The sequence below is a fragment of the Dipteris shenzhenensis genome, chromosome 2, assembly GCF_047967505.1.
Source record: "Dipteris shenzhenensis isolate YYH24624 ecotype China chromosome 2, Dip_SZ_1.0, whole genome shotgun sequence".
Classification (NCBI taxonomy): Eukaryota; Viridiplantae; Streptophyta; class Polypodiopsida; order Gleicheniales; family Dipteridaceae; genus Dipteris; species Dipteris shenzhenensis.
Window position 1 is genome coordinate 56859409 of NC_141597.1, and position 20631 is coordinate 56880039.

At 43.6% G+C, this 20631-nt stretch overlaps 1 protein-coding gene across 2 annotated transcripts; it reads right to left on the reverse strand.

Moving 5' to 3' along the window:
- Positions 1-6727: 6727 nt before the first annotated feature.
- LOC147905021 (uncharacterized) lies at positions 6728-8803 on the reverse strand. Of its 2 annotated transcripts, none has more exons than XM_087389348.1 (2): positions 7552-8803; positions 6728-7370 (listed from the first exon to the last, which is right to left on the reverse strand). In XM_087389348.1, exons 1-2 carry the CDS (start codon positions 8602-8604, stop codon positions 7149-7151), a joined length of 1275 nt encoding a protein of 424 aa, XP_087245474.1. In that variant the 5' UTR covers positions 8605-8803; the 3' UTR covers positions 6728-7148. The 2 variants fall into 2 exon arrangements, with proteins under 2 accessions (XP_087245474.1, XP_087245464.1); XM_087389338.1 differs by having other exon boundaries at positions 6728-7373.
- Positions 8804-20631: the final 11828 nt, after the last annotated feature.

A 20631-nucleotide genomic window follows, 5' to 3' on the forward strand; every position in this document is an offset into this window, starting at 1 on the left:
GGGATTGAAGCTTGCCTCCATTCGATTAGAAGGTTAGGATCTAAGGTTACCTTGAAATTGATCTTAAGGTTGGGATCTAAGGTTACCTTGAGATCGGTCTTAAGGTTGGGATCTAAGGTTATGTTTAATTTCAAGGAACAAAATGAGCTCGGGGGTCTACCTACATAGGAATGGGTAGATCTTATATTCCTCACCTAGGGTCCAAGCTTTAGAATGGACGTCGTCCCCAAGCTTATAGTTGCATTGAAACTTTAGAGATCACCTAATATATGCACATAATTTTAAGGACAAACAATGACAAACTATATTTATGAATCCTCCAATTTATGAAAGATCTTAACAACCATGTTAAGGTATGCATCAACGGAAATTATTAATTCTGACTTGCCATCCAGCTCTAGTGAACATGGTTCAAGTTTCTTTTGGAAGCTGCCTAGGTGATCATGCTTTACCTATGTTCTACTTTCTTCTCCACTCATCCAAGGCGAAATCAAAGTCGTAACCTTGCAACAAAGAGCCCTCCCATTAAAGTCAATGAAACTTTAAGCCTGAATGGGCTTGCCTCTCATCCTCTCTTGCATTTTCTCTTCCCTAATTGTTGCATCTCCTTCCCCCTCACTTTTTGTCACTTGCTTGTCTGTCTCCTACCTTCTTGTTCAGTAATAACTTCTGAGTCATTATTGGGATTCTGCTAAGGTCCAAACTTCCTTTTGATGTGCCCACCGCCTTTGTAGGATCACCTTATTTCTTTCTTTTGTTCTTTTGTCAGTGGTAATCATCCCCTTCATCTGCACAATTCCTTCAATCCATGAAAGATCAAGCCCAAGCTTTCATGGCTATCAAAAAGCCTTATGTAAAGCTCACGCATCATTCAAGCAATTAGTAATCATTGGAGATCGTTTTTGGGTAGTTTTGTGAATGTCTAATGGCATCTAGTTTCGATTAGTTTGAAGGGTTCCTTGACCTCGGTGCCCAATGCTCTTTAGCGGCCCCCTCGCATACAAAAACATACCACCTTGTAGATGATTAGATACCCTTCGCATACATAAGGCCTCTCATCCTTGATCCTAACAAAAAAATGCAACAGACATAATCAATTCTCAGCATATGATAACCATAGAATCGCAAGAGGAGCCAAGTAGCCATACCCATAATCCTTGGTCCGTCAACCAGTGGCCCCGTCAGGCTAATCAAACTCTCTCTCTCTCTCTCTCTCTCTCTCTCTCCATCCACTCTCTCTCTCCCCTCTTCCCCCCCCCCCTCCCTCTCTCTCTCTCTCTCTCTCTCTCTCTCTACGCTTATCCATGTGTGTGTGTGTGTGTGTGTGTGTGTGTGTGTATAAGTTTGCAAAAGCAATCGTTATAATGTCATTCTAATCAAGTGAGAGACATTGTAAGCAATGTGGAAATTTAATTTTGTTGGCCATAGACTTTCTTGTAAAACATGATGGGATCTATATATATATATATATATATACACACACACACACTATACTATACTGTGTAGATGTAATATATTATATTTAATCATAATGTAATATAATATTAAATAATATCTATATAATATATATCAAGTAATATATAATATGTACTCTCTCTCTCTCTCTCTCTCTCTCTCTCTCTCTCTCTCTCTCTCTCTCTCTCTCTCTCTCTCGTTTTTACCTCTCTTTCTCTTTGAAATCCGAGGAAGATACCACTGTCTATTCAGAAAAGGATTTGGCCCACTCCATAGGGTGATGGAGTACGAAGATAAAAAATGCTTGGGTTTGTTTTTATCAGAGCTCAAGCGATAGCTCAAGCGACATAGAGAAACTTTGTTGGGAGACAGACAGCCGAGACCAGCCCCACCCAGGCAAAGTACACTCAGAGACTTCTTCACTGCTAGCACCTTAGCTAGTTCTATACCCTCCCCGCCATCAGAAACCCCTGGCGCCACCACCACCTTATCACACACAGGCAGATTGCCACACTCTAGTGGTCTGATTTTGGACCGAGCCATCGCCATATCCAGGTCACGGAGGCCCAGGCTCCCAAGACCCCGTGCCCGGCACCCATATCTTCATCGAATCCGTGCCATCATTGCCAAACACAGGAAACGTGTGGCACCGAGTTATGAGATCCTAGAGCTGCCCATGATTGGGATTTTTGACATAAGAAGAGTGCAACCCTTTTATTGATTAGCTTTCTGCCTATGCTGATCAATTGGTACTTTTAGTAAATACTTGCTTGGTATTTCATTAGTTTTGGGTCACTTGCAGTCCCTCTGACTGTAAGTACCTTTAGTAGCTCTCGCTTATTTATTTTGTTGTTCTCTTTGATGAGACAACACTAGCAGATGTATCAACTATTTTAGTCTCATAGGCCGTTTGGCCTTTTAGAGACGTTAATATATATCTATCTATCTATCTCGCTCCTTTTTACCTCTTCTCTCTCTCTCTCTCTCTCTCTCTCTAGTCCACGTGGAGTCTGTCTTGCCCTTTTTACCTCTCTCTCTCTCTCTCTCTCTCTCTCTCTGTGTGTCTTTCTATGCACAGTCTGTAGCTACACGTGGAGTTTGTCTGGCACGCGCCTCTCGCTGTCTGACACATCAGTCTGTTTGGCGCCTCCCACTATTTGTTGTCCCATCCGCGTATGCCACATCATCGATCCTCGCATCCACGCCATGTCATCAGCTCCTTGCACATGCCACATCATCTGACGCGACGCGTAGTCCACTGGAGACTGTGCGATTGCACAATCCACTAGCCATCACGCCATGTGGCAAGCCACGATCACTTGCGTCACGCTGTCTACCCCCACGTATCACTGCGCCCTCCACGCTCGCCACGTGTCATCTATGCCATCATCCGCTTTGGATCGGGATCATAATCGAACGGTGTGCAATGTCCAAAACCCCCAAGCTTGCCCCGAGCCTCTACGAGCTCCCCCAAGCCACCCTGGTAAGTAAAGAAGAGGACTCCCCTTTGGGGGCACATGGCGTAGCCTTTGAAGAGCACGTGGATTCTTCAAAATAAGTAAGTATAGAAGTATATTCATTAATTAGTAGTTGTGGAGGGGGGGAAAAGAATTAAGCTAAGTAAGACAGAAAAATTAAGCAATGCACAATTAAAATGAATAAAGCAATGCAAGTTCCAGAATCTTCGTTCCATAACATTCTCGAGACATATGGCACATGCAGGGGATGTGGCAATGCAAAGAAGTATGGTAGGGAGTGAAAATGTGGGCAGTGGAACGAAGAGTGGGAGATTTGAGAGTGGAGAGCGGTGGGAGGAAGAGTGAAGAGCTTAGAGTGGAGAGTGATGGCAAGGGGAGGGGAGGGAGGAGTGATGTGAGATGGTCATCGAGGGAGGGGGGAAGCGAGGGAGGAAGAGGTTGGAGAAAGCGAGAGGCGACAAAGAACGTGCGACGCAAGGGAGACATCGACAGAGGGACGATGTAGGGGGGATGTAAGAGGGGAAATTAGGTTGATTGGGGATTGAGAGGGGTGGAGGGGAGGGGAGGGGGGGGGGGGTTTGATTCACTCAATAACTAATTAATTGAATGGAATATTACGACATTAAATGATAGTTTTTCATAGTTTGAGCTTCTAATCTACTTAAGATGCATTCTCATACATTCTACATCCTATTATGTGACATTGATATTTCACAAAGCCAATGGTTCATTAGGGAAAGCCAAAAGAGGCATGCCTAAGCACATCCTATCCCATTGCAGAAGTAGCATATCTTTTAAGTATGACGAGTAGCATGACTTGTCTACAACAAGTTAGAGGCGTACTCCACTGGGTCTCTACTTGCTTATGCTGGTACAAACTTATTATGGACTATGATTGGATACTTCTTTTGCCATTTGTGGTGCTTAACATCTACTTGCCATTTGTGGCTAAGATTGAGACCACAATCTTGCCGTATACTGGTACAAACTTATTGTGGACTATGATTGGATACTTCTTTAGCCATTTGTGGTGCTTAACATCACCTTGCCATTTGTGGCTAAGATTGAGGCCACAATCTTGCAGTCAATGAAGTCGAGGGTCTTGTAGAAGACAATAGCGAAAGAGGTCGAGATTGAGGGACAAACCTTGCAACAAATACTCGAGCCATTTATGTAGGTAGTTCCCCTTCCATCCATTCATGTCAAAGACATCAACGCAAAAGACTAATGACGACTCAAAAAAAAACTAGTTGCTCGGCAACCTCCACCTATCTATCTATCTAAGGTGGTTCCTCTCCCATCCATTCATCTCGAAGACATCATTGCAAAAGACTGATTATCGCTCAAAAAGATGCAATTGCCCAGCAACATCTATCTATCTATCTAATCTATCCATCCATCGATCTATCCATCCATCTATCAATTCATCCATCCATCCATCTATCTATGTGTGTGTGTGTGTGTGTGTGTGTGTGTGTGTAGATACCACCAAAAAAAAAAGTGTAGATCTCTCTCTCTCTCTCTCTCTCTCTCTCTCTCTCTCTCTCTCTCGGCATGTCAGCAGCACGACAATCTAACATGAGATTGGACTGGTTGTGGCCTGGTGAGCGAAGCTGCACGGCACATGGCACAAGACATCAACCTCCCCAAGAACGTGTGCCCACGTGCTGGCGGCTGCTGTCAGATTCTCTGGTCTGGCACGCATCATTAACGGTGGCCCTCCTCAGCTTGTGCACTGCGCAGTCCTCTGCTTGTCCGCACTACTCCGCAGTCCTCAAGCAGCCCGTGGCAGTCTAGCAACTCGTCAACCGTGGCAAATTTAGCATGACTCCTACATTGGGCCGCACATGTTAATTGGCTGCCACGCAACCCCACATGTGCTCTCTGTCTTTGTCACGCTGCCCCCACCATGTGGCAATCCTAGAGACCTCCAAGCCTCTGAGCCTCCTGCAAATCTCGCTCCTCTTTCCAAACCTCCACATCGAAACCTCTCCTTAAGGAATAGTATAGAAGTATAGATAGATATAGATATACATACACATATAGATGATAGCTGTTGCCTCGTGAAGTAGGAGACCTTCACAAGTCCCCTTGCTGCAAGGGCACAAATTTAGCTCCCTGCTTGGCTTTGATCAAGAGCTTTGGTTGGCCACACCTGTGACTGACTACTAGGTGATGGAGAGGTTAATTGTTATCCCACTCAATAATGAAAATGACCATCTGACCAACTTCCTGAACGCAACAAAACCACCAACCCTCCCTCCTGCCCTGAACCACCTCAGAGTACAAATTTAAAAAGAACTTCAACCACACTGTAGCTAGAGACCACACTGTAGCTAGAGACCACAGAGATGATAAAAGATTTTAAGGTTTTGAGGGGTTCTTTTTTAAAGAAATGGAGTCAAAATTCTTGAAGAATTTTAGCTAGAGTTCTGTGAGGTGCATTTTATCCCCTGCCAAAGTAAGATACTGCCTAGTGTTAAATTTCCCGCTCACAGCCGTAAGCATATAGAATACCTTTCAGTAAGACACCATTCCAGTGGACACTGTAATCCACTTTCAAAAGCACAGATCCAACTAGCCTCTTCAATGCAGGTTTTCCCACTTATTCAAAGCTGTCTATATAATGAAAGGTGTGCATTTGTGCCTTAGACAATGATGACTTTAAATGCTAGCGCAGTTTAACAGAGAGGCAGGAGGAAGAGAGGGAGAGAATTCGAAAGACTTCCATGTTTTGCAAGGGTCAAGAATAAATCTATCCCACCAACGAACTTCCCTCCACATTTTGAATATTTGAAGAAACCAGAGTTAGCTTCGATATGGTACCCAACCCTGCATAACCTCCACAAAAACATCAGCTAACCACTTTTCAACTGAAGCACAGCTATAAATTCCTACCACCTGTTTGGATAAGAACGGACAGCATTAAGAACATCTCTTGTGACTTTTCCCTCCAAAATTCAAAAATTCAGAGTGGCCATCCATGAGTATACACTAGTACTAACAATTATTCAAAAAGTATACTTTAAAGAAATTTAATTTCCAATGTCATACAGAAGAAACATCTTACAATGCATGACAGTGAGGCTTACCTCAGAATGTAAACCACAGAATTTCAATTATGAAGCAACAGCTGCAGCCAACAGGAAGCAAACAAGCCACAAACTATTCATAGCAATATGATTTTTCTCGCATATAGTGGATACAATAGCTTTGATGCAGGTTCCTTCAAAAGTATATGGTGACTTGCAGTACTACATATCAAGTTGGCACTTGGGTGAAATAGCTTATTATTTCACCCAACAGCTGCCATCGAGTAAATCTCTCACCTGAATGTGCAGACCTTCCTTACTAAATTGCATCACTGAAAAGACATCCCAATCTTCTACTTTTGGACTCTTGACAAAAATGTAAGACATCCAAACTTTATAATAACCAAGCTCTATCCTTGGAGGAAATAATAAAAAGGGGAATCAACAACTGCGTACTCTTACAAACTCAAAGACAGTATCAAGGCCTTGCTCTTAGCAGATGGCTGGGTTACAATTCTCTTATTGATACAAGAGACCCCATTGACAATATCCTCACTTTATTAATCCCTGAAGTTGCAGTTTGATACCAATACTAAACAAGATTGCAGGAATATAGCAATTTCAAGTAAAAGTGGAGCAGTACTGCCAAATTAAGTGATACTTTTGAAAGCCCTTCAGGCAAGTACAGCTTAAACTAGGCATAAAATATAGATCACAAAATGGATGCTAAAGGAAGCGACAAAGGCAATAAAGGCACAATGCTGAACAGCTGAAAAGCTGACAATAATTCAGATCTGAAAGATGCAAACCACCAAAGTAAAACCTGGCGCTGTGTATCGAAAAGTTCTGGCTATACTTGGGTTTAGATACTCAACAGCTACAAATGAAAGATGTTACTAGCCAAGCACAAAGCAAAAGGCATGGTCTGCATGCAGGGGTTAGACTTCACTATAGCAACCTACATCATTCTAAATGACAAAGCATCTAACCCCTCTTCACTCCAAATCAAAAAAACAGCTAATGATGTCCTTACTATTACATTTGTTACAAGCAAAGAATGGATGTAACAGAGATTTGTAAGACATAAGGCAGCATAGGGGAAGCCTTCACGAGGCCTTCCTCAGAAGCACCTGCCAATTAGAGAAAGTAAAAACAAGCAGGTGCCTGTGCCAACGGAGAAGCATCAATGCTTAGGAGGCCTTTCATCCTTCTTCTCATCATCAACATCCTGATCTTTGCTCCTCTTTCTTTTTAACGAGGCTGCAGCAGCTGGTTGATTATCATCCTCTTCATCATCGATGTCATCCTCCTCGTCATCTTCGTCATCACCAGGCTCAAAATCACTAGCTCCCTCCTCATCTTCTGCTTGGGCTATCGGCTGTACAAGGTATTCCGTTCCATAATCCTCCTGTGACAAGCAAGCAAATCGCTTGAGTGAGACGAAGAGTAGCACACAACAAAACCAGTGCAGTAAATCGTTCAACCAGCCACAAAAACCACCTTTGGACACAGAATATCAGACACAAAAACAGGAAATCGAACTAAGCGAGGCATCAGAGAATGTAGAACTATAGACAAGTAGTCACCTCTTCATCCTCATCGTCCTCTCCATCATCATTTTCAACGCCTTCATCAGCGTCTTCTTCCTCGTCTCCTAATTCACCGTTCTCATCCTCTCCGTCGTCTTGGGCATCAATCTCCCCTTCGACATCAACTAAGGGTCCGCTAGCTTGCTCAGTCCCCTCTTCTTCGTCCTCTTCGTCGTCCTCATCCTCCTCCCCTTCTCCTTCCTCGTCGTCTCCCGCTTCCTCCTCTTCACTTTCTTCGATATCCTGCACTTCGACGTTGTCTCCTTCGTCGTCGTCGTCGACTTCTTCCTCCTCTGAACCGCTGTCTTCGTTGCTTTGAGCTATGTTATTGGCCGTCCCAAGATAGCGGAGATTTTCGTCATCTTCTTCATCTAGTTCGTCGCTCTCCTCACCATCCTCTTCTTTTTCATCATCTTCTTCAGCTTCGTCTTCATCCTCAGGCGCATGTGAGGTGAAAACCCTACCGAGCGACTTTCCCAGATCTTCGTCTTCCCCGTCCACTTCGAGGCCGTCTGCGAGTTCGTCTTCGACGTCGTCCTCCTCGTCCTCTTCCTCTTCATCAGATTCCGGCCTCTCGTTATTCTCAGCATCTACCTTATCAAGATACTGCAGAGACTTGATCAGCGAGAAGACCTTAGCCCTGTAATCCGGTACACGAGTCACCGGGCACTCGTACAAATCCAAAGAGACTAGATTGAGCAACGCGAGAGGGGAAAGATCTTCGAGCAGCTGGATTTTGTTATTGGAGAGATCCAAGTCACGGAGGGAGAGCAAGCCGGCCTCGACGAGGAATTCAAGCCCACCAGAGATGCGATTGTCGCTGAGGATGAGGCGCTCGAGGTGGGGGAGCGAAGGGAACTCGGCGAGCGAAGCGAGGCCGACGTTAGCGATGGAGAGGATACGCAACTGGGAGAACTGCTCGAGGAGGGAGGCGGAGGGCAAGCGACCCTGGGAGCATTTGAGGGCACCGTCGAGGGTGAGGGAGCGAACGGAGGGGGGGTCTTGGCCAGCGCGAGCGGCTTCGACAGCGCGCTCCCAGGCCTCATCCATAGCCAGGGGAAGGAGAAGAAGAAGGGGAAGGAGAAGGGGTTCAAGGAGCTTGAGCCATAGTCAGGGAGAAGGCTCTGATAAACCCTAAATCGCCATAGCCAGAGAGCTTGCAAAGCTCGCAGAAACCCTAAATCGCCATAGCCACAGAGCTTCATCAACCGACGATTGGACTTAACGGCGCCGTCTCCCTGCCGTTATTTTTCACGGCCCCCTAACGGCGTCTCCCCCTCCTATATATATATAAAGGCTCACGCTGCTTCGGTCCACCGGCTTTCGCCCGTTACCCCGTTACGCCGACCTCCTGTCGCCGGTCACCGCCTCTAAACCCTAGAATTCTCCCCGCCGCCCGATCCCCCGGATCGATGACATGGACCGCTGTGATTTTTCCCTCCCGTCGCCTTTTACTTTTTTTTTTGCTCCGCCAACGCCCTCTTCTTTTTACCGCGTGTTTTTTGAACTTCACATTTTGATTCGATTCGAACTTCCCTTTGTTTTACATTAAGCTCGTTTCACACTAGGGCGGACGAGTGCTTCTGTGGGTGGCGGGACTTTGAAGATGTGCATGCCCATCCTCTCTGTTTATTTTCGTCCAGTATCAAATCATCGCCCAAGGTTGCGACAGGTTGAGGGATGCAGGTCATATTGATACATTCCACATTTTTGAGCCTGTTGATGTGCAACGTCCTCTTGTGTGTGAAAGACAGCAACGCCCAAATGCCATTTCTTGCTGAAGCATCCACCTGTTTGTGAATGCTCCCTTAGATGGAAGGCCGACAAACAATGTCCAAGTACATACCATGGCAAATCCATCACCGAGGAAGTCCCAAAGCAAGGATGTGACTTCTCAGTCAGCTTGCAACCAGCATCCCCTAACAAAGCATGGACAAGCAAGATTGCCCACCCACGTCTAGCCCCTAGCCCAAATACCTTCAATGCAACATGCGTGGACAAAGGTTATCCGTAAACACCCTACTATCATGAATATCATGAGATGGCAGATTATAAAGGGATGCTACTATCATCTATCTCAAAGAGTGGTGGCTCTCACAGTTCTCCCTCAGCTTTGCTTCTATTGATTTATAAACCAAAAGCAATTTCTATGTGGGTACCTGGACAACCAAGTGCAAATTTTCTTGGAGAATGCTTATCCATGCTTTTGTGGGAATGAGCTTTCACATCTCAAGGCCAAGTACCAGTGTAACCTTGATTCGCTTAGTGTGAGTCAAGCAAAATAAAAACTTTGTAAGAAGGTCGAGAACCCAAAAAAGAGGGCGTGAGAACCTTTGCTACCTTGCTTCCATTAGCTTAAAGCTACCTCATTCTTCAATCAAAGGTCATAATGTGTATGCCTATCCAAAGCCTGGAAACATTTGTCTTGTTAGGATACTCAATCGCTTGTTTAGTGTGTAGCACCTATGGGGGAAGGCATATCATCTGAAAAAAGGAAAAAAATCAAAGAAGACTCCTTTCCAAAACATATTAAGCTTCATATTCTCGTAATCAACCACCAAATAAAGAAAGGCCATGGATTGTTTTTGTATAGTCACAAGAAGCAATCACTTCATAGTAGACCTTAAGGCACGTATGTGAAGTCTACAGTGGGTTAAGGCCCACTTCCCTTTGGTCACTCTCCTTCCTTTGGGCTCAACTCAACACGTCATTCTACTCAAAAAAAGCTTCCCATCTTTGGTGAGATATTTGGAAGACTAGTCCCACTAAGGCAAAATCATCATGCTCACCACACCAACTCATGTCTTTAAAGTCTACTCAAGAATATTCACTACCATTTCAAATTACATGAAAAGACACCAACTATTACACTATGGAGCCGATAGCATGAATGCTAGTGTGCACTTCCTCATGATGTATAAGCATCGAGAATGATCTAAGAGGCAATCCATTAGAGAGAGAGAGAGAGAGAGTAATAGAAAAAATTACTAACCAGCTTGCAAAAAACCTTGCTAAAGTGAGTTGCCAATCCTTGCCAAATTGAACTGCCTCCCCTAAAGGACTACCTTCTATTGGGGTAAAGTTGGGGTAAAGTTAATGGTAATGTCTATTGAGCATTGGATAGTATTAAAAACATATTGTGGAGGATCGAGCCATAAAAGCTCTAAGGACATCCAAACTAACTCAAAACAATACCTATAGCATCTTATATCATATTTTAAATATGTGTAGGAAATCACGCAGCATGCAAAGTTTACGATATCTGTGCCTACCAATAACCAATGCTTATTTGGATTTTGTATTGTTTCATTTGTCCCAAGATATTAGATAAGCATCTCTAGATCTGCAGAAGCTTTCACCATGTTTTAATGCATTAGAAAAACCTCAATTATGTTTGGGACTTGGGGAAACTCCACTATATCATATATTTTCCACTAATAGCTTAGTCAAGAACTAATAACATGGAGCTTACATTTCTAGCACAAGAAAAGACTCTACTATTAATGCCATATTTAAACAAGAGTTTGCCTTCTTTTGATTTTAATTTGTTTTTTTTCTTTTTTGCACCCTTTGAATTTGAATGCATGCTATACACACGTATAATAAACCAAAAACATATGTATAAAATAATCAACTTCAACTTTAATGTGCAACTCCCATGCAAATGTTCAATTATTATGTTCAATTATTATATGAAGATAGCATATAATACTTACTGCATTTATTATCAAGGTATGGATTTCCAGAACTTCTTTTCTCGAGGCTACTAGTTTCTTAATCTTTTGGAATCAACAACTACTCTTTCCATGATAGAAATTGGGTTCATAGTTTGATGTCTTTCTTTATTGCTTTCTGTAACCCTAGGATAGATCTCATCAGGATGGCTTATGTGACAATACTTTTTGTTCTTCCCGCATGAGTAGGACATCTTACTTTTATTCTAAAGAAGGTTCTCAAATACCTACGTTTTCCTCATGTGACACTGATATAGCACTATTCTCCATGTAAATACTAAAAATTGCGTAAAAATGACATTAAAGATATATACATATTTGGTAATACTATATTGTGCTACCAACCAAAATGCCAACTCGAGACCCATGATGGAATTTCTACAATGTAGCAATAATCACTACATCTACTAAACATGAAATTGATATAATTGTAAATTATTGTATACATTCTAGAAAAATGGAATAAAAAATTATTGTCAAGAGAAACTTTATTGTTGTGACATTCATCGAGCAACAAACCTTACATTACCTCTATATTTTTCATCACTCTACTTCTCATTTTGATATATTTCTTACCTTGCATGTATAAGGATATATATTTGTAGAGCTTGTACTCAATGTACCTCCTTACATTCTTGGTCCATTCACTATCAAAATTGAAAGAACCAATTTAAGCATCTTGTTTTCTATCGAATATCAACGAGGCTTTTCAACTCAAAGAAAACTTATCAACTCAATGTAAATTTATTATTTCTTCACTTAGATGCTAGGTATAGAGTCTTTTGAGATTTGGGATTTTTTCAACCATGAATTATGTTTTTGCACTCCATTGTTTTGGATCCTTGTAATAAATAAGAGAGAAATGAAGACCCCCTCCCTCTCTCTCTCTCTCTCTCTCTCTCTCTCTCTCTCTCTCTCTCTCTCCAACCTCTCATAGAACCCCCTCGCCACATGCTCTCTCTCTCTCTCTCTCTCTCTCTCTCTCTCTCTCTCTCTCTCTCTCTCTCTCTCTCTGCCCCTCATAGCCCCTCCACCAACCCCCCCGCCGCCTCATGCCTCTCTCTCTCTCTCTCTCTCTCTCTCTCTCTCTCACACACACACACACACACACACACACACACACACCCCATCAATGCTAGCCCCTCCCTCCATCCCTGCCAGCTCCTCTAAGCCCCCTTAGGCTACCCTCCTACCTCTGCGTGTTGCCTCTAGCCCCTGTGTAGACCTGTAGAGCAAGCCACCCTGTTATGGTGACTACACTTCACCCGCGAGCGCTGCCTTCTAGCCCCCGCATGGGCTGCTAGCAGGCCACCCTATTGTTGTGCTACTACAATGGGTTATTGGGCATTCAGGAGACTCTCACCAACACTTGCTCCATCTGTGCCACCCTTGCTACCTACCGTACCTCTCCCCACCACCAGCTGCGCCATTTGCGCAAGCTACAAGGGCACCTAGGCCCCCCATACCTAGCCTAACATCCCGAGTGGGATGGATTAGGCTTCTGTAGGCCCAACCTCAGCTCAAGAGGCTATTTCTAGCCTCTATACCTCGACTCCAGCACCCTATCTCTATTCAAACAAGCTCCAGGCCTACAAAGAATCAAGAAAATGTAGAAGAAGTGATCCCAACAGCAAATGCAATGCTGAAAAGACAAAGAAGGACAAGGGAAGAGTTACCAACATGCTTGAGCTTCATTTGGGATGGTAAATATGTGAGTCCTGAATCTCTTCATTTTTGCTCTTTTGTAGTTCTGCAACAACCAGTCAGCACTGATCAAGAAAGGGATCAAGGAACAATTGGCAGCCGATAGGACCAGAAAACAAGAGGCGAAAACGAGCACAAATATAGTGTCATTTGGACCAAAGCGAAGAAAATAGAAGACACAAGAATATCAAAGGACGCATATCAATAATTAAGGAGGTGTGTAAATTTTAGGATGCTGAGCTTGAATGCATACAAAAGTAATGAGGGGAAAGCAGGAATGAAGAGCTCTCCAAAATATGTGCTCAATTACAAGATGACATGAAGAAATGGCAAGGGGAAATGCAAACGAAATGGGCAAAAGAGGTAAGTCGAATACTAAATGAGAAAATCAGCTCTCTGCCTCCCAAATTGAGATGATAGAAGTCCAAGTTGCCACTCTCATATATGAGAATGAGAAGTTGAAGGCAGGTACACTTTGGGAGGGAGCTTCAGCCACCTATCCAAGAAGAACTCAACTTATCAAAGGGCTACTGAAGTAGTTCGAGGACATAAAGGGGACCTCAGAAGAGGGATGTAAGCTCATTGATGAGCTAAAATCTGAAAATGATCAGCTCAAGAAGGAAATGGCAGCCTTACAATCCACTATGCAGGGGAAACATGCTGAGTTTGCACAACAAATCACAAAGGAGAAGGCAAATATGCTTGCATGGAAGGATGTACTGAAGAAAGGCACAACTGCATCCAAAAAAGAGCTCATATCTGAAACTTTGGAGGAAGAAAAGAGGCGTAATAGCAAGGCTATGAATGTACTAGTAAGAGGCCTAATAGTAGGTAATACCCCCATGTCAAATGACAATGCTTTATTTGAAAATATGGGCATTAACCTCACCTATGAATCACCTTAGGGAGTGGGTAAGTCATATGCACTGACAAGGCTCATGGTAATTAAATTGTGGATAGCAAATGATAGATCCACCCTCATCGACATGAGGACCACATTAAAGGGCACCAAAATCTATTTGGATGATGATCTCACACTCCTACATCAACAACACAAGAGGGGGATGGTGTGAGTTATGGCATGAAGGCGAGAAGGGAAATGGGCAGCCTCCAAAAACAGGAAGGTGTTTATCCGAGAGAGGGCAGAAAGACAAGAAGGTGTTTATCCGAGAGAGGGCAGGAAGAACGTGCAATGAACAACACATGACGATGTCAGACCCATGAGATAAGAGCACACAATAAAATGAAGATAGCAGTGTGGAATTGCAATTGCACCCTCTGGTTCGACCTTGGGGGCTTCTCATAGACACGCTGAAAGAGAACTAATCTTCTACATTGAGACACACGAGAGCCCTGAGACACACAAGAGCCCTGAGACAGGGTGCCTACAGTGGACAGTTTATGCTTGGAGTCAGCCCACAAGAGGGAATTGAGAGAGCGAAGTACGAGGCTCCCTTGCGTGGCTGAAAATCACATCTGAGGCCACTCATATCTGTGGTTCGGAGAGAGGATCATGCACGACACATGTGGATACAAATTTAGCTTTCAAATGCTCGACCTATCTTCATTGCAGTGTGCTACTTCCCTCCAGACATGTCATCCTATGCACAAGAGGTCACTACTACAAATGGACACAGCCCATATGAGACGATCCATGATGACCTCATGGAGCTATCCAGACTGGGAGACATCCTCCTACTAGGGGACTTCAATGCACGGATAGGAAATAGGCAGGTGGGCCCGCTTGACTTCATAGATGACAAAGATCCACACATAGTCCTAGAGCTAGATGTAGCTGAGCTTGGGATACTTAGGCACTCTGCAGATGCCCCATAGTAACAAGATATGGACGACACCTGCTTGAGCTAGGAGCTACCTTCTCACGGATACACGAATTTGCCACCATTACCCCCCCCACTCGGGGTTGACCACTCATACTTGGAATTTCATATCTCTGCCACCATGCCAGCCACCACAGGGAGAGCGCCTCCCAAGCTTGCATCGACTTTGACCGTGCCCTTGACCTAGTGTACTTGAGTCACCTAGCTAGGGAGATCCCAGACCTACTTGGAGATGATATAAACCTCACCAGTGCCTCTAACACCTTTGTCTCAATGCTACAAGATGGCGCTACTAGATCCTTTCCCACAACCCAATCCATGGGGATCCGAGATGGGAACATGCCTCAAAACCCTTGGATTGATGATGACGAGGTGAGAACCTAACTCACACAGGAGAGGGCTTCGAGTCACCTGAAGCTCATAGGATCTTCCAGTGATTGACACATTGTAAGAGGTGTGCTTCCCTCACACATAGTATAGATGAGATTGTCAAATCTTTCCAAGGAGGAGACCCGACCACTGGGTGGGGGTTTCTATTAGAAGGGAAGCCACCTATTCCCATCATTGACCCACATATATGTCACATATACATGTTCCCTCTATGATGCCCAGATGCAGACACCGCTGGATATGTCCTCAATGCCCAAGCCCACCACCTGTCACCTGTTCACCACACAGGCTGCACTTCAATCAGAGAGTGCAAGACCATGAGGGCCTATAGGCTGAGCACTTTGCATAAGTCCTAGCTCTAGTCCTAGCACAGATGTTCCATCGGACTGTGTCATGACTTCCCACCTGCTTGGAGCACCACCCCTAGTGTGTTGATACACAAAGCCGGGGACCCTATGGAGACTGGGAACTATCGTACCCTTCTGATTATCCATACACTGGCCAAGATTTATTGATCTATTTTAGAGAAGGATCTCAGTAGTCATACAAAGGCTCGAGGGTAGCGGGCACTAGGACAGGCAGGATTCTGGAGACAACATTCTACCATAAATCACATCTTCCCTCTGAGGGCTATCACTAGAACTAGAAGCTCTATGCATGCTTTGTAGACTTCTGAAAGGCTTTTGACACTATCCCACGATCCCACATGATCAAGAGACTATGAGGGATGCAGATCCTAGAGACACACTATCCCACGATCCCACATGATCAAGAGACTACGGGGGACAAAGATCCCATAGACACTGATATGAGAAGTGATGAGCCTATATGAGTCAGTCAGAAGCAGAGTTCATGCCCCAGGTGATCCATCAGATTGGGTCGAGAGTACGATCGAAGTGAAGCCGGCAGGCTTTTTGGGCTTTACATTGATGAGATCACTTCCTTCATAGTCCGCCGTCGAAGGATCACCATTGGCTGATCTTGTGATATAGATACTACTATACGTTGATAAAATAGTCCTTATCTCATCCTCAGCGGAGGGGCTATAGAGACATCTAGAGGCCCTAGAGGTGTTTTGCAGAGAGAGAGACCTGTCAATCAGCCTTGGGAAGACCAAGGTTATGGTCTTCAACACCTCACTCACAATGCTTCATTGACTCAGTTTCGCCTATCATAATGAGCCCATGGAGATAGTGCAATCCAGCACATATTTGGGAGCAGTCTTCACAGGTTCCCATTTCACTATGACACATGCAGCCCATGCATGACTTAGAGAGGGGCGGGGTGCTTCGACAATATTGGAGAGACAATGCTTCCAGGCACACTTTCAAGATCCACCGGCGAAGTGCTGGCTCTTTGATATGCTAGTGCGACCGACTACCATGTATGTAACACCCTTTTGGAGACTTAGTCGGCTATAAATGACCATGGGATCTAGGATGGTTCGGAGCAAGCCCTCAATCCCTCATGACATAGTCCAGGCAGAGTTCGCCATGACACCACTACAGATTGAATCCATCTTCCATACAATGACATTCATTCATAGAGTTTGGGACCTACGCACTGGAGACTATCAAGGCTGGCCCTGGAGTCATCCAAAAGATTAGTTGAGAGCAAGGTGGACACATGGTCTCTCTCTCTCTCTCTCTCTCTCTCTCTCTCTCTCTCTCTCTCACACACACACACACACACACACACTCATCTTTTAAATGCTCTCTTGCATCATCATTCTCATACATGTAACTAAAACTTTGTAGCTTGAAAGAGACCTTTAATTTACTGTCAAATCCCAAATTTGATCACACGAACATAAAGATCTTGAAATTTCAAGTATTTTTCCTTTTTGAACCATCTCAATCCAAGTTATGCATCAAAAGTTATGACCCTTCGAAGTTTTGATTATGTATAAGTGAAAAGGGGCGAAAGAAAAAAAAAGGGCCATGTGGCATTTCGGCCGTCGAAGTGCCACGTGGGATCAAAATAGACATAACTCGGATTGAGGCAATTTTAAACTATTGTTGGCCACATACATGGCCCAAAAATCATGCCAAGTAGAGGGGGGTCCCAGTCTCCCTTCCTCTAGCCACGTTGCCTCTCTAACTATCCAAAAAGGTCAGTGGGATTGTGAGAGATGTTGCAAAAGTAGTTTTAACTATACCCAAGCACTCGATGCTTATGGGATTAGTCTTTCCTTCATCCACGTGTCATATAGTGCCTGCTTGAGGCATTATTCCTTCAAATAGCCACATATATATTTCCTTATGTCTTGTGAAGGGGTTTGTGCCACGCAACCCATATTCCAAACCCCCCCCCCCCTTATGGGCCAAATACTTCAAGCAACATCCTTGCCTTGAAATACTGGGTCTTGGCACCACAAACTCGACTCCCCACAAAGGTCAACCCATCATAGAGATACAAGAGCCGAGCAACAAATCTAGCCACTCTTGCCAACACACATGGACTCCATAGTCCATTAATCCTATGTTATCCACCTTAAAAATTGTGCCAATCATTGTTGCCTAAAACCGCCTTGCTACTGCCAACAAAATCAGCCCATAATCCTCCTCTAATGCAAACACATCTATACTTTGTGCTTATAACAGTGATGGGTTTCCATCAAAATGAGCACATGCTCATCCATTAACCTATGCTCTCAATGTTAGAGGTGGCGATGCTATCTAGTGAGTGGACATACCCATGGCTATGTGTGAATTATAATAGAAAATTCAAGGAGAGATTTTGGGATGTGAAGAAGTGACTTTCGTTTCTATGCAAGACTCCATGGTCCAATATCTTAAGAAATACAACTTCTCTTAAGAAATAAAAGTTCTCTAAAGTTTGGGTTTCTAGTCTATTCCACAACTGTTCATGTCTGAAGTTTTCTTCATTATAAGTTATCTCAAGTTTTAACTTCAAGTGAAAAATATATTTTTGAGTGGTTTATTTTCAAGACATCGATTTTTTGGGCTTGAAAGAGAAGCTACAGCCTATAACAAGCACCACTCTGCAACGTCGACGTACGCATTGCTTGCCAAGAACGTCGACTCAGTCGTCGCGCGAGCTCCAAGATTCTCCAGCGGCCTCCAGCAGGGGATTAATATGCTGCACCGATTTATCGCCAGCAGCAAAGGAGCATGACTTGAGTCGCTATAACGTCCTGTTGAGCCAGATTTTTCGTCAGCAATAGATCATTCCTAGCCTCCACGCGCGTCACTGTTGCAAGGATTTTCGAGGTACGTATATATTTGCATTGATGCCTTCCCTCTTGCCGCCTCTGCAGCTCTCTTCCCTCTCCTTCTTCATCTACCCCCTTGCCGCCTCTGCATCTCTCTTCCCTCTCCACTCTGCATGGACCTTCTCTGTTAACAGTAGCCTCCCCATCCTCCACAGCGCCAGCGCCTTTGAATACCTTTGAATACAGTATATTAAAAGTTCCATATTTTAGTCTCTATTTCATTTGGAGCTGTTAAAAGGAGTGTCTCTAACTTTTATATATGCATTAGATAGAAATTTTTAGAGTGAAATATAAGCATGATGTCTTTTTTTCTTTGTGGAAATTTTGAGAGCAATTTTATGCTTTATGCTTTATGGATCTACTCTTTAAATGTTTATGGATGCCTTCTTTGCCATTGATGAATGCCTATGTTTATGCAAGCCTATGTTTCTACATGCTGCTATGCTATTTATGCTATAGTCTATGCCTATGTTTCTATTGGTGTTTCTATAGTCTATGCCTATGTTTGTATTGGTGTTTCTATATGTCTATGTTAGTGTTTGTGCCTATGTGAATGCCATTGTTTGTGCTTCTTTAGTTCAGTGGGTTTATGCCTTGTCTATATGGTATGGCAATATTTCTTTTATTTGCTTATAGTATGGAAGTTTCATTTTTATGTAATGATATTCCCCCCCCCTCTGGCATGCCCCATGCCCCCCCCCCCCACACTCCATGCACCCCCCCGCCCCCAACCCCATGCCCCCCCCCCGAACAAACTTTGAGAGCTAAAATAACTCTTCTTTATAGTGTAGGTAGCATTAAAGTTACAACACTAGGGAGCTCCAGGGATGCAATTTTTTGGGCATTCAAGGGTTTTGGTGAGCACGCAAAAAAGGGAGGAGTGTAAAAAAGGGATCAATGCAACCTCGGGGGGGTCACTCATCATATGTAACCCTATCACGTGAGTTCAACAGAAGGATATTTTTTATTTCTAAAATTTACCGAAATAAATATACATAAGGGACTATTTAAAATAGTTTTGGAAAAAATTTACAGATTTGTATAGAAAAGGGGTACATTTTATTAATGAAAAAATTTACAGATAAGGGATTTTAAATATAGGCCTTGAACACACGTGATATAGAGGGTTTATACATAGTGACCCGCCTGAGAATGCAACCAACCCATTGAAGGTCTTGGTGAGCACGTAGTCTGATAGGTTCTATGAAAGTGTCAAGATAGAGGTAAAAAGGTAGCACTACCAGAGTGAGTGCTACCAGGTGCCAAGGGTCTCGTGTCAGAGGAGAGAGAGAGAGAGAGTGAGAGAGAGAGAGAGAAATGCAAAGTTTTGATAACAAATAATGTACGTAATTGGTGATATCCTCTAGTATCGCTAACATTCTATTGATGCTCTATCTTGTAATAAGTACTAAAGTACCATATGTAATTTGTCAATATCCTTATATAGTTACTTTAAGAAGCTGATGGATGCAAGGTCTCATTGATGAACACACACACACACACACAAACACACACACACGTACATGTAAGGCGCGTATATCACACTTGAAGATACAAGTAATATGTATGCATTTATGGCTTCTAAGTGGCTTCTATGCTAGCTTAGTTTTATTGGTGGCATTGGCTTATGAATGACTTTGGAAGGTGGTAAATTGCTTGATGTTTTGTGTGTTCTTTTGGGTGGCAATTGGCAGGAGCAAGAAGAGGTCAAGGAATGCCACAATAGTTATTGTTAATATCTTGAAGAAGCATTGGCTTATGAATGGCTTTGGAAGGTGGTGAATTGCTTTACGTTTTGTGTGTTCTTTTGGGTGGCAATCGGTAGTAGCATCAAGACGTCAAGGAATGTCACAATAGCTATTGTTAGAAAATCTATGAGGTTTCTCTATTTCTCCAACATTGCTCCATCTTTTCCAAGGCTACTTGATCGGTCCATTAAGGCTTCTCGATACTTTCCACAATCCTCTCTATGGGATTCTTGTAGTTCTTGTTGCCATTGCCCATAGGCTTCTCCTTCTATGCTAGTTGTGTTTTTGTGGAATCTTCTTTTGCTACCTTCTCTTAGAGTTGAGCTCAGTTTTAGGTGTTGAGGAGATGCCATAGTAGCTCATTCGTGCTAGGCTTCATAAGAGTTTATGGTTTTCAACCTTGTAGATGACACCATAGCTATTTT

Excerpts from the sequence above, each read along its gene's own strand:
- LOC147905021 (XM_087389338.1), bottom strand. The coding sequence starts at position 8,604 with ATGGATGAGGCCTGGGAGCGCGCTGTCGAAGCCGCTCGCGCTGGCCAA. Across the intron at positions 7,374-7,551 it reads AGGACGATGAGGATGAAGAG|GAGGATTATGGAACGGAATA; the intron begins GTGACTACTTGT and ends TGCTTGTCACAG.